Genomic DNA, 15,093 nt, shown 5'->3' with positions numbered 1-15,093 from the left:
TACTAGTTAGTATGTCAGGGGACAGTACTGGCTCCTCTCCTCTTCACCATCTACACTTCAGACTTCTGCTACAACTCAGAGCTGAGTCTCGTCCAGAAGTATGCTGACGACACTGCCATTGTTGGATGCATCAGGGACAACAGCGAAGAAGACCAAGGAGCTGGTCTTGGACTTCGGGAGGTCCAGGACAAAGCCACGTCCAGTGTCCATCAGAGGCGACGAGGTGGAGATAGTGGACAACTATAAGTACCTCGGTGTGTGTCTGGACAGTAAACTGCACTGGTCCTTCAATACAGACCATGTATATAATAAAGTTCAGAGTAGACTGTACTTTCTGAGGAGGCTTCGATCATTTAACATCTGCAAGAAGCTCCTCTGCATGTTCTACCAGTCTGTGGTGGCCAGTGTCATGTTCTATGCTGTGGTGTGTTGGGGTGGAAATGTGTCCAAGAGGAGTGTCAACAGGTTGGACAGGTTGATCAGGAGGGCTGGCTCTGTGGTTGGGATGAAGCTGGACTCACTGGTGACAGTTGCTGAGAGGAGATCATTGAACAAACTACTGTCCATCATGGATGATGACAGTCATCCTCTGAACACTGTCGTCAGTGAGCAGAGAAGCAGAATGAGTGCACGAATGCTCCTACCCAGGTGCAAGACAAATAGACTCAGGGACTCATTCATCCCTCGGGCTATTAAATTGTACAATTCTGAGTTCGGGGGCAGGAGTGGAGTGGAGTGAGAGTATCTGGATGTTCTGTTCCATGTTAGTCTTTGTATCCTTTGTCTTTGTTGTTTTTCTTTGACTCTATGTTCTTTATCTTTATCTTTAGACTTAGATTGTGTCATCTTCTTCTTCCGCTTATGTTCTTTTCTTATTTTATTTTTTTATGTATTATTTTTTATTGTTTATGAAAAATTGCTGGCTACTGGAAAAAAACAATTTCCCGAAGGAGACCTCCTGAGGGATCAATAAAGTTTTACCTTACCTTACCTTACCTTTGTACACTTTCCAGATGCATACTAACCAGTGCACTAAGAGAAGTATATGATTTGAGACACCAGAACAACATACAATCATATCAATTAAAAAAACAAATTCAACCTTCCAACAAGGAACTTCTGGAACTAAATGATTCACCAAAAAAATACAACGGTTTAAAAAACCCCATTTCCTTCAACATGGCTCTGATGCACTTCAACAGCGAACCAGGAATAGTTCGAAACTGCCTGTAGATAAGAACGTGAAGCGACGTGACCTCCACTTTCCTCTTATCAAATATATATATTTATATAAACCTCTTTCAGTAGCACAACAATTAGATCACTCCATCAGAAATGTTTCAGTCGCTTCTGGACGAACAAAAAGAGACAAGAAGGTCTTAGTATTGATTTTCAGCGACTCATCTTCTCATCCGCCAGCGCTTTACTCATCGAGGCCGTTTGTTTGAGTTTGGTTTAGGTTGTTTTTTTTGTTCGTTGTCGGTAGTGCAGCAGCAGCAGCTCCTCGACCTGAACCGTCAATGTTGTTGACGTATCACAATTTAAAAGAGACTTATTGTCTCTGGACTCTCTGGTGCAACTTCCTCTTTCAATGTCGTCTTTTTTATTAATGAGGTGATGATCCCACTGTGACTCTGTGATAGAGCGCCACCTGTAGACTGTTCAAGGTGGTTTCTATAGACACACCCCTACTGTCTTCCCTTCAGCACCTCTTCCTCGTGTGGGTGAGGTCATGAGAGGTCAACCCTGCTGCTCCTCGGGTCAGCCTTTAATAAGCCAGAGGTCGAGGTTTCACTTCCACCCTCGCAACAACAGCATGACTTCCGTTTTTATTTTTGGTAGAATTGATTTGTTGTGGAGAAAATGCTTCAGGTCACGGTAAGAAGAAGACAGTGAGGACACTCATCACCTCAGTCAGGGTCAGAAGCAGCCTCTGGTTCTGCTTCAGGGGGGGCTTCGGTGCAGAGGGGGGACGGGTGAGTCTCTCTGGAGGCTGTGGAGGACAGAAGGAGATGAGTCTTCAGTCACTGGTGTCAGCCTCGAAGCTTGAAAAAAGTACCCAGGAGTCCCTCTTGCTTCAGTTCCTCTTCGATAGAAATGAGTCGGTTGTACTTGATCATCCTCTCGGCGCTGCTCAGACCTCCCAGTTTGATGTAGTCCAGACCGAGACCCACCGCCTGTGGAGAACCAGAGGAGCGTCAGGGGCAGCAGGAGAAGGTTCCAACAGCGGGTCATCGTCACTCACCAGGTCGGCCAGACAGTCGTCGCCGCAGGGGTCGCAGCAGCCCGAGCCCATGATCACCGCACCTGAAAACACAAGGGTCAGCGCCGGGCCGTGACGTCCGGGGCGTCGGCGTGTCGTACCCTGGTGCTGCACGGAGATGCTGAGCAGGTCGCTGATGGTCATCTCGTTCATGTATCGGAGGACGTAACCTTGGGATCCGTTCAGCAGAGGGAACTGCAGGTCGTGGGACACCTCGGACAGCAGGACGCAGGTGTGGCCGGTCATGTGACTCATCTTCTCCCACTGCTCGGGGTCCTGACAAGCACACGGTACACAATTAAATTAAATTAATTTAATTTTAATGAACACATTAAAACGATCAAAACACAACGTCACTTCAATCCCGGGTCTTAAACTTCGCTTCGTGGAGAAAGATGAACAATCCAGAGTGTGTAACGGGTCGTTTATTCGCCGCCTCAAGTCTAACAAAATACAAGCTTTCATTTACGATCGATCGGACACACTTTGTCCCGGCGACTGTACAGGTCAATAGCCCCGGGCAGAAAAGGTCCCGAGCTGCAGAAACATTGCTATATTTAAGGAAAATTTCCCGTCCTGGAGGCCGTCTCTTTCCGGCCAAATGGTCCTTTCAAGTTCCCTCTGTTCCCCCATTGAGAGACATCCTGATTTGTTTTCTTGTAATCTAATCATTGAAATGTTCTCGGGCGGGGGTTTTCTTCTCTTACGTCTTTTAGCCCCCCTTTCCTGGATGTGTCTTGCTTCGTTCTCTGATCTATGATTTAAGGCGTGATTTGCAGATAAAAACATGTTTTAAATTACCGTGTCGTATCTCTAATTCTGATCCAAGCTTGCCTCGAACCAGTGTGAATCAGTATGGAGTGAAATGTTGATTGTGAATGTGTATTCAAACGTTTAAGCTCTTAGATCAAGCGAGTAATTTATACTTTATATGTTGATTATCTTTTAGCATTAATTTAAGTATGGCGTATACGTATAGTATATAATCATTTTAATCTAACAACATGAAAGTGAGGTGCAGAGGAGCAGCAATCCCACCTCCCGCCTGAAGGGGTCGATCAGAGCCACCACTGCTGGATACTTGCTGATCAAGCCTTTATAAACCTCCATCAGCTCGTCTGGAGTCTTCAGAGTTCCAGCTGAGATCTCGTACTTCCCTTTGGACTGAACACAGTCGAGACACACATATGAAGAAGACGTGTTTAGAGAGAACACGTGTTTAACATAACACAACTCAAACTAACTACACACAAGGAGTGTAAGAAAGTATCGACACACTAGAACATTTCAATAATTTACATTCAACAGCAGCTTAAATGATTACGTACGTAGTCCATGAGGTCAAAAGCGGCACAGTTGAGGGCCAAGAAGACATCTGCCCCTAGTGTCAGGCCCAGGTTGGTGCAGGCTTCGTTGACCAGATCCAGTGGATGCTCCAGACGCTCGAAACTCAATACCAGAAGCGCACCTTCGAGATGGATGGGCTGTGCAGCCTGGATGTGAACCACGCACACACACGCACACGCACACGCACACGCACACGCACACGCACACGCACACGCACACAGACAAACACACACACACACACACACGCACACAAGGATAATTTATGACTACAATTATCTACAGGTGGTAAATTCAGATTTTTTTTTTGGAGTCTCACCCCAGATTTGGTGGAAGAGTTGATGATTCTCATGATCTCCCTCTGCAGCTCCACACAGGTGGTGATGGCCTGGAAAGATTACAGCTGAGTAAAATAAAAACGCAAGATCTCGATGACCTTCAGGATCACAGAAGAATTGAAGGGACTTCAACAAGAGAAACTGCACATCAATGAGTTTATAATCCATGTGTTTGTATCTTCTCGTTTGGGCTATTTTTATAGTTTATTTTCATCTAAACTGAAACACCTGCAGTTAATACAAAACTCTGTAGAACAATTCTGAGCTGCTCTAGTAGAAGAACTCACATTTCTCCGATTCTTAAATCTCTTCACTGGCTGCCAGTTTCTTTCAGGATCATTTTAAAATTCTGGTTCTTACTTTCAGATCTATTCATGGTCAGACCTTCCATCAGTAGATTCTGATCCAGACTTACACCCCAGCTCGGGCTCTGAGGTCTGTGGATCAGAATCTACTGATGGTTCCTCACGGTTCAGGACCAGAGGAGAGAAATCCTTCATGACTGTTGCTCCTAAGCTTTGGAACCATCTCTGTGTTTGATGATCTACTGACTCCTTCAAGAAACATCTTAAGACACTTTTATTTGTGCTTTTTCCTGATTTTCTGGGACTCCTGTGTTTGTCTTATGTGTCTTTAGAGTTTTTTGAATGTTTTGGTATTTTTTAAATGTGTATTGCTTTTGATTGTTGAAGCGCTTTGTGACCCTGGTCTAGAAAGGTACTTTACAAATAACTATTACTTACTTACTTACATTGTTCAAACCAGCAGGGGGCGCTCACCTGTTTGACCAGCTGATCTGCTTTGGGCACCAGGATGACTTCTTCAAACAGGCTGACCTTCCCGTGCGAGTTCTTCCCGCAGCTCATGAGCGTGACCAGCGGCACAGGGACGTGCATCGGCGAGCTCGCCTGCACATGACGGCGTGAGACGACGGTGAGGCTGACGGAGACGCTGCCTCACCTCAGGGTTCTTCAGGCCGGCGATGTACTTGTAGAGCGGACGCTCCCGGACGTTAGCGCCGGCCTTGGCCACGGCCAGCGAGATCGAGCCCATCGCCATGCAGCCGGATGGAACCGGCTTCGGCGGCTCCGGCGGTAGAATAGGCTTCTCCACACTGTTGCATTTCTTCTCTAGACGGGGAAGAAGAAACTGACGACAACTGAACTGAAGAAGCACCGGACACCAGCATACCTCTGTCAAGGAGCTGACGTCACATGAGTTAATAAAAACACACAATAAAATCAATTTAAAACAACTTCTCTGAAGTCTCAGCAGAAAAAAAGTCATCAGACTGAAAACTAAACCTTAAGAACTATCGTGACTATAACTCATGTTCTAAATGACACAAAAACACATTTGTTAAATTTGTCACATACAAGTTGATTCATGTCAGTGATTTGTTGTTTTGTGTAGTTCTAAGTGAAGGATTCTTCAAAATGTTACTGGATCCATATGGACTTCACAACACCACCTACATCGATCCATCTGTTCGACAAGAAGCAGTGAAACGTTAATAAAGGGGTGATGAAGTAAGTAAGTAAGTAAGTCATTTTCATTTGTATAGCGCTTTTCGAGACCAGGGTCACAAAGCGCTTAAACAATCAAAACAATATTCAATAAAGTATATATTTTAAAGGTCAAGATAACACTGATAACACAGCAGGAGTTCCAGAAAATCAAGGAAAAGCCTGAACAAATAAAAACGTCTTAAGATGTTTCTTAAAGGACACAGTAGACTCCATCAAGCGCAAAGAGAGATGATCTTAGTGTTGATCTGTTGTTGATCTGGATCCATGAAGGATCTGCTGACACTGACATCAATTATTTCTCAAATGACAGAAAACTTGTGCAAATATATTGGTAAAATAAATGTAAAAAAAAAGATCTATATGTGTAGAAATTAAGTTCCTGGTGGAGGTGTGCGCTCTATGAGTGCCTTTCTAGACTTTGTGTTGTGTTGGTCAAAGTTTTTTTTCTGTTTCTACTCTTGAAAATGTCTCACTTCTGTCGTTGCACTTCTTCTCCTTGGCGGGCGTCGAGGGCACCATCTCAGACTCGCAGCGAGAAACGCTGTCCTCCTTCGGCCGGAGCGTCAGCTCGATGGGTTCCATGCAGTACGGCAGGAAGAACTTCCTGTGAGAGAAGATGGACGTCAGTCTTGCCGTGAATCACGATCAACAGAGACTCTCTCGATGGTCCTGGTTATATCTGTTCTATCACAACAGATTGAATTTAACATTTCAAATGTTGAAACTCGTTTTTTATTGAGATGTTTTTTTATTTGAATTCTATAAATTTAATATTGAACGTTTTTTCAAAGAGTATTTTTTTTTTGTAGTTTTATATTCTAATTCAATTAATTCAAAAATAAACATTCTTGATTCTCGATATTTTTTATTCGTAACCTTTTGAATTTAGAATTATTGGAATTAGAATATCAAATCCATGTGTAAAGATTATCTTTGGAATTACTTAGGCTGACAATTTTGGAAACAATTCAAATTGTTTCAATCAATTATTAAATAAAAAAATAAAATAAAATAAAATAAATGTAATGTAAAAAAAACAAAACAACTTTGATATAGAAACAATTGAATTAAGTGATTATTTAATTCAAAACATTCCAATAAAAATATGTTACAGTTTCAACATTTGAAAAGTTCAAGTTCAATATTCTGATGCCACTGGTGTACTTCAAAAGTTTTAGGGTTCAGCATTAAAGATCTGATCACAGATAAATAAGTAAAAAGTACCCGAGCACAGTGTCGGCCCCGGACTGGTCACACGGACCTCGACCCTTCAGCAAGTTGGTCAAGGTTCCGTTGATCCACTGGAGGGCGGTCCTCACGTGCTCCACCCTCTCTTCGGACTGAGCGTTCATGTCATGGTAGCTCCTCGTGACGGGGAAGTGGCTGAAGATGGAAGCTGAAGACATCCTCTGAACACAAAGAGACACGTCTCAGGACTTCTGTGTCTTTCTCACTAGAAAAGAAAGACGGATGACGCAGGATTAACTTCTTCACCTTCTCCTTGTTGCGGACGATGCAGAAAACCTCGACCTCCATGAACAGCTGCCCCCTCACGTCAAACACCTCCCTGCCTCTCACTTTGCTGATCCTCGCTGGACTCGACAAGTCCGAGAAATGATTGGCCTGGAAAGAGTCGAGCGGTGAGTCGAAGAACCGTCAGTCATCAGCGAGGTCCATGTGTGACACCAACACAAGTCCCGGGTCAAAGAAAATGTATATTTACCCAACAGGGAGTTTGAGTCTAATTTTATATTGTCTTTGAGAATCAAATGATCTTGTTTTCTCTGCGTTTATTCTCCTTCACCAAAGAAAATCAAGCTTTACTTAACTAGACCCACGATGCTGGACTCCCACTCTGTCCCCTTGCAGAAGAAAAATTGGTTGCCAGTTCAATCAGTGCTTTCCAGAGTGTCCATGGTACAACAACGGAAGCGCTTATTTTAACACGACCAGTCAAACAGACGCCACTGCTTATAGAACTGTCTCAAATTTGACATGTTAACAAATCTTTTTTTAATCAAGATTTGTTCCATGTTGGAAAGAAATAGCGTTTTTTGTTTTGTAATCTCTATCTATTTGTGTGCAAAATAACACAAAAACAGATTAAGGTTTTAATGACATTTCAGGGAATGTTGATAAAGAAAAAGAACAGATAACCTAATGTTGTTTTTCCTTATTTAATTAAGTTTTAGTTCAGTTTTTTTTAGTTCCTTAAATCTCAGTTGTTTAATACACGCGACTGTAGCCTATGTTTTGTAAAACCTTGGCAGAGGTATGGTCCGTCTCAGTGCTTTTCTAGTTTGTTGCTTCAGCTCTTAAACGTGTGCTCACAAACAAACAAAAATCTGAAAATGGTGTATTTAAGCATAAAAGCTGTGGTGTAACTCACCAGAAAGCCCAGCAGGTCGTCCGGCTTGTGGTAGAACAGCTCGTTCAAAGCTCTCTCCATCTCTCTCGGGACTCTGGAGTGACGGTAGAACTCCACGGCGGCATTTTTCATCGTGTGGAACTCCAGGTCCTCGGATGACGGACAGGTCGACATGCTTCTGCCGCGGTCACACCTCGGGCGGCGTGGGTGTTTTTCTGTCCACCGGAAACATGAATAAATCTCGGGTTATTTGAATAAATTCAACTCGTGATGACGACCAGTCAAGACACACGAGTCTCTGTGTCTCTCAGGATATATGACTGGAAAACAAACCCATGCAGCAATGAATTAAAACATTGTAATTTGGGTTTTAATAAGTGGTTACATCTGTTCTGTCCACTCAAATGGTTTAGTGGTCCGTGGTTCTGCAGCCACAGAGGATATGCCGTATTAATCGTTTCCCTCGTCAAGATAAACACTGTCAGGAAAGACTCTCTTTGCCACTTCAGCCGAGGAGCCTACAGATGTTCCCCAGCCAGAGGGGAATGATTGCACAAAGCCATAGGTTGTATTTTCTACCACCTGACCAGCAGTAAGTACTTGCTGCCAGCAGATGGAGCTGCGTGAAAACTTGTTAGTTAGACTCGACAGTGACCATCAAAATGGCCGACATATAAGCCGCTCACACAGACATCTACGTTTCATGTGTTGAGTCATCAGGAGAGTTTGTGTACGAGAGATGTTGTTCCACAAATCAGAAGTGTGTGTGTGTGTGTGTGTATAATGTCAACACACCTGTGTGTGTAGTCATGTGTTGTGCATGGTATTGTTGGCAAATGTTTTTTCATCCTCAGAGTCGGTGCAGGACACGCCGCCACAAACACACCTATATTCATCATCCGTTCCCACATGCTCTGCTCTACGTCTCTGACCGACGCCAAAGCTCATCTTAAGTTTCTAGACCTTCCAACACCTGTCACACCAGAGTCTCAACAGCTCAACTCAGACCTCTGACCCAATCAGCTGCTTTGACGCTTGATTTGCTTCTTTGTGTTCATTCTCTCCTTTCAGCCGCACTCTTTCTCTTGGAGGCAAAAGGAAGTTGTATAGAAGTACAGAAGTCCTTTCAGGAGGAAACATTCGGAGGTTTGAATGACTTCCTAGATGAAAGTAAGTAGGTGTTTAAAGGTGCAAAAAGCCTTGCAGTGAAAAGAGTAAGTCAAAAGAAACATTATATGAGTGAGAATGGCCTCTGATGAATACATTTTGTTTTAAAACACACCGCTGAAGTTGCTCCTCTGCACACGGACGTAGATTATTCACAGAGACTCTAAGAAAAGCTTTATATCCAAGACTGTCCTCAAGGTGAGCTTCCTTTAAGGATCGAGAATGACGGCGAACAAAGGGCCGAGCCAACAAAGACGTGACATGAGTAAATAAAAACAAAAGCGCACAGTCAGAGCGAGCGGTGAGTTAACTGTCATGTTGACACTTGTTTGCTCTCGAGGGAGAAGCTTAATATTGAATAACACACTGACCTTCTCAAGTGATCCCGACTGACTGACCTGCATGTGTTCAATTGTACTTCATAATTAGTTTATATTCTAACGTGTCTTTAAGTATTTCTCACCAGTATCAGGAAAGTTTTTACCGCTAGATTTTTTGCTCAATAGTTGTTTATTTTTTACAACAATCACTCGAGTCTTCTTTTGTAACTTTTGACTTCTTTCATTTGAATAACTCTGTAGGAGGTCAGCAGCGACACAGAAACACACATCTTTAAAGTTTTCTTTACTTTAAATACGAATTCAATTGGACTACAGTTTTGGTTGTGTAGTCTGTATCTATTTGTGAGCAAAATAACTCAAAAACAGATTAAAATTTCAGGGAATGTTGATAAAGAACAGATGATAATTTTGTTTTTCCTTATTTAATTCAGTTTTAAGTGAGTTTTTTTTTATTCTTTAAATCACAGTTGTTTAATCGAAGCCCCTTGGCAGAGGTATTCTCTGTCTCAGTGCTGTTCTAGTTTGTTGCTTCATCTCTTACATGTGTGCTCGCAAACAAACAAATCAATCTAAAAAATGTTGATCGAACTGGATGGAGAGAGCATCACTTTCTTTCGTTCTTTTCTTGAAATGAAAATTAGACATTTCTAAAAGCATTGAATGTTGCAGAATATCTCACTTTCTTGTGTTGCTTTGCACTTCTGTTGACGTGTGATGATGGAAGAGGTTACAACAGGAGAGCTGCTGGTGCTCAGAAGAAGCTGCTCGGTGTTGTCTTGACCTTTTAAGCATCTATTTGTATTGTATTGATTGTTTAAGCGCTTTGTGACCCTGGTCTAGAAAAGCGTTCTACAAATATAACTTACTTACTTGTTCCCCCGTTCACAGTTATGACAATAAAGCTATTCCTTACGTCAACATTGTCACCTGCGTCACCACAATTATAAACAAAAAAAATGATATTTTAAAGGCTATCTAACTTGCCAAATTTATAAAGGTTCAAATGGTAATTGGATTTGCATACTTGAGACCTAGGCTCCTATAGTATGTTGGCACTTAATGAAACTGTGTCTTTGCAATAGCCATAACTTAAAAGTTATACTTTTATTTATTTAAAAAAAAAGTATAGATCATGATCAAGAAAATCATTTTAAAATAATGAATTAATTTGTATGAATATACTCTGTAATGGTTCTATCTGGGACATTTTATTGTGAAAATGTTTATATTAATATTTATAAAAAACATTACAAACATATCTCATCAACACACATTGTTTTCCTTTAAATGACCCAGTGAGCATTTCTAGCCAACATTACTTGAGGAAGGAGAAATGTTCTAAAGATAAGAATATTGTTGCGTGTTTACAAAATATTTTTTTAACGAAAATAAAGTCACCTCTCGCAGCAGGTCTGGACTGTCGTTAGCATTAGCATCACAAGCTAGCAGCCAGTTCTGGAAGAACCGTCTGGAAGTTTCTGTCTCTTCCTGGGGTCGTGGGGTGACGACGAGCCTCACGCAGAAGCTCGAAACCAACAAAAAAAAGTCTGGTTTAGTGACTGAGAAGAAACACAACTTCATGCCGTCATGGCGGAACGCATTCTGTTGCCATGGAGACGTCGTGGCACGTGACGAGTGTATGCGTAAACTTCTCTAAACTATTTTATTTATTTATTTATTTATTTATTTATTTATGTATGTATGTATGTAAATAAATAATATATAAATATGTATGTACGTATGTATGTATTTAAATAAATAAATAAAAATATGTATGTATGTAGGTAAATAAATACAATTGAATTGAATTGAATTGAATTGAATTGAATTGAATTGAATTGAATTGAATTGAATTGAATTGAATTGTATGTATGTATGTATGTATTTGTTTATTTAGTTATTCATCTTATGTGTCGCTTTTATTTAAAATGTATCCTGGCGTTTGAAAGGTAGTGAAGTCACGTGGTCTCGAGGCCTTTGTCACTCGCTGAATAACTTAATGTGCTTAATAAATAAAAAAATCCGTTTATTTATTTTTTTATTGCTCTCAGATCATCTCATGCAGTCTGCGACTTTTAAGTAAAGTGAGATGGCACTAAAAAAAACCGAAGGTCGCAATTTCAATTAAAAGTATTTTAGCTGAATAAAAAGACACTTTAATGTGATACAAGTAGCGAGTGATTAAAAGGTAAATTGATCTTAAGTGTCAGTGACGTGAAAATTAAGTTTCCTTTTCTACGGTTTACTGGTGTTGTGCGTTTTAAAAAAGAAAGTATATACTATTTAAAGTCTCATTGCTGCAACATGCCCTCTTTTGGTTTGTGTTCAACTTTGAAAAGCAAGTTTTTTATAATGTTTTAAGCTTCAATTTGGTTGATTTATTACATCGATTTTGCTCTATTATTACATTGTGATGCTTCATTTCTCTATTGTGTGAGGAGACACTGTCGTGGTGAAGGATTTGATGACTCTTAACGTAACATTTAAATGTTTTTTTAACTATGGTCGCCATAAACAGATCTAAACAAATACAAATGACTTTTTTTTTATTTTATTAACAGTCAGATTTTAGGCTGTATCCACGTCTTTTCCCTCAACTCAGCTGCAACTCGTCAGCCTCTAGCGCCCCCAGCTGGACGATACATCTCCATCTGTACTTAACAGGAGGTTGACCCCGCGATGACCTTTGGACACAAGAAGGAATCAAGCTGTTGACTGTTTTTTTTTCTTGTTTTTTTTCAACAATAATCAAACAAATACTGTAGTTTATATGAACATGTGACTTTCTGTTCTCAAACCTTGCTGACTTACAGATGACCAGGCCCGGGTCAGAACCAGACGCTCAAAGGGGTCGACAGCGGCTTTTACAAGAACGTTTTGTTTTTTTAAAATCATGGCTTCCACATGCGTTGCGGTTTCAGTCCGGGCAAAGGCAGAAGTAATAGAACCAGAGCTGAAGTCAATCATCTCGTGGCGTCGACTTCCACGACCGTGTCTGAGGTTATGTGGGAAACACGTGCACGTGAACCCATCAAAACACACACACACACACACACACACTGACACCTCGTCACAACTCCAGCCGTGAATTCCTGCTTCAATGGTGGCGGCGTTGATGTTCAACAGCCTGCGTGGGGTCTCGCTCGGTCACAGCCATGAAAGTAGCCTCCGGCCTAATTAGCGCATCTTTTTCTCGGGGTCCGTGTAAAGCAGCGTCTCCGCTCGCCGCTCTAATTGCATCTAATTAAAACCTAAACCCCCCCCTCATGGTCCTGTTGTCAAACTTGACCAGGTGGGTTTTCAATGGAGCTCGGACTCACACACATGCACTAACACACGTGCACGCACACACGGACGTGGCAAACGGGGAGTTGTGTTATGACAACAACAAATAGAGACAAACGTAAATTGCGATGACGATGATGATGATGATGATGAAGATAATGATGAATTGAAAAATGACAGATTATCACAAACAAAACATCAGGATGAGTCCAGTCAACAATCATCGCCGGTGATGTTTATTTGTTGTCTTTTCATTAAAGATGTCGACAGCAATGTAAAACATGGAGAGAACACTGAGGAAATACAAATACTCGACATCACGGTTGTTTTTAAACTGTCTTTAACACATTCTTTTAACTTTAGGTCCCTGAAGAACTTCTTCTTGACATGATCATCACCAGATTATTGTTCAATTATAAATAATATTATTGTCTATTGTTAACCAGATTATTTTTTATGATACACCATATGATTTTTCATCATAATCCACATTATTGTTTATTATAAACAAGAGTATTTCTCAAAATTGACTACATTGTTGTTTATTTAAAAACAAATCACATCAGCATAAATCACATTATTACTCATTATTACCCATATTTTAAAAAACAGATAATTGTTTTAAATGAACCAGAATATTGTTCAATATTGACCCAAAAAATGTTATGTAAAACAATATTATTGTGCATCATAAGCTATATTATTGCTCATTATTTGTTAATTATAAACCATCTTATTGTTAATTATAAACCATCTTATTGTTAATTATAAACCATATTATTGTTCATTATAAACCATATTATTGTTCATTATAAACCAGATTTTTGTTCATTATAAACCAGATTATTGTTCATTATAAACTATATTATTCTTCATTATAAATTATATTATTTTTCATTATAAACCATATTTTTGTTCATTGTAAACCATATTATTGTTCATTGTAAACCATATTATTGTTCATTATAAACCATATTATTGTTCATTATAAACCAGATTATTGTTCATTATAAACCAGATTATTGTTAATTCTAAACTATATCATTCTTCATTATAAATTATATTATTTTTCATTATAAACCATATTTGTGTTCATTATAAACCAGATTATTGTTCATTATAAACCATATTATTGTTCATTATAAACCATATTATTGTTCATTATAAACCAGATTATTGTTCATTATAAACCAGATTATTGTTAATTCTAAACTATATTATTCTTCATTATAAATTATATTATTTTTCATTATAAACCATAGTTGTGTTCATTGTAAACCATATTATTGTTCATTATAAACCAGATTATTGTTCATTATAAACCAGATTATTGTTAATTCTAAACTATATTATTCTTCATTATAAACTATATTATTTGTCATTATAAACCATATTTGTGTTCATTGTAAATCATATTATTGTTCATTATAAACCAGATTATTGTTAATTCTAAACTATATTATTCTTCATTATAAACTATATTATTTGTCATTATAAATTTGTGTTCATTGTAAATCATATTATTGTTCATTATAAACCAGATTATTTTTCACTGTTAACGCTAAAACATGACTGGGTTGTTTTGTATTGGATTTTTTTTTTTTTTTTTACATTTTAAAACCATTGATACAATTTGTCATTCATGTTATTATTTTCTCTGGTTTGTCAAGAAAAAAACAATTATGGTGAGGAATTGAAACAACCGCTTAACTTTTCCAAGACACACACACACTTATACACACACTTATACACACACTCATACACACCGTAGATCAATATTTCTTTCCGGCCGATGTTCGGCCTCCAGCGTTCATAGACACGGGGCGCCACCTGGTGGTCATCTGTTGTAATGGGAGTAGATATTTTCATCGATTGACTGATTCGAAAATTACAACCACGAGTGTGAGTGTTAACTCTGTCTCAATGTGTGTGTGTGTGTGTGTGTGTGTGTGTGTGTGTGTGTGTGTGTGTGTGTGTGTGTGTGTGTGTGTGTGTGTGTGTGTGTGTGTGTGTGTGTGCATTACTCTGTGTGTAGCCAACTTTGGGGTTCCAGACCTCGTAAGTGACGTCATCTTGAGCGTGGTTACGACCTCTAAGAATGTTCTCACTCAACTAGGGTCACGTGAGAGGGGAGCACGTGCACCAGGGTTCAAACACGCATCATGGATTCAAACCAACAACCCAAGATGTTGAAGTCAGTTGAACCGTCCAGCAGAGGGCGCAAGAATCTCAACTTTTCCAATTACGACGTGACGTCTTTGGGTCTCAGAAGACGGAATGACGTCAATAACTTTTCCTGACGTCAAGATAAAAAATGAGACACAATTTTAATGATAATTTAAATTTTAATGCAAGTCATAATATATGGATACAGTTTATTTTTATATAAATAAAGTTGAAAATATTCAAATTACACATGGAACGACTGCACATTTGTTATCCACAGGCTAAGGTTTGC

The 15,093-nt window shown here is 39.7% G+C and overlaps 1 protein-coding gene across 1 annotated transcript; it reads right to left on the bottom strand.

Moving 5' to 3' along the window:
- Positions 1–1,810: 1,810 nt before the first annotated feature.
- On the bottom strand, positions 1,811–10,915 carry eno4 (enolase 4). Its single transcript, XM_087802528.1, has 14 exons — positions 10,749–10,915; positions 7,864–8,057; positions 6,969–7,097; positions 6,699–6,883; positions 5,948–6,078; positions 4,906–5,075; positions 4,725–4,853; positions 3,927–3,995; positions 3,592–3,756; positions 3,302–3,427; positions 2,365–2,539; positions 2,246–2,307; positions 2,060–2,177; positions 1,811–1,993 (listed from the first exon to the last, which is right to left on the bottom strand). Exons 2-14 carry the CDS (start codon positions 8,014–8,016, stop codon positions 1,911–1,913), a joined length of 1,695 nt encoding a protein of 564 aa, XP_087658654.1. The 5' UTR covers positions 8,017–8,057; positions 10,749–10,915; the 3' UTR covers positions 1,811–1,910.
- Between the last annotated feature and the right edge of the window lie 4,178 nt (positions 10,916–15,093).

Source organism: Callionymus lyra, chromosome 11 (genome assembly GCF_982586985.1).
Source record: "Callionymus lyra chromosome 11, fCalLyr1.hap1.1, whole genome shotgun sequence".
In the NCBI taxonomy this organism is placed as follows: domain Eukaryota; kingdom Metazoa; phylum Chordata; class Actinopteri; order Syngnathiformes; family Callionymidae; genus Callionymus; species Callionymus lyra.
The sequence above is the reverse complement of the archived record's forward strand: the minus strand, read 5'-3'. Positions and strand labels throughout refer to the sequence as shown.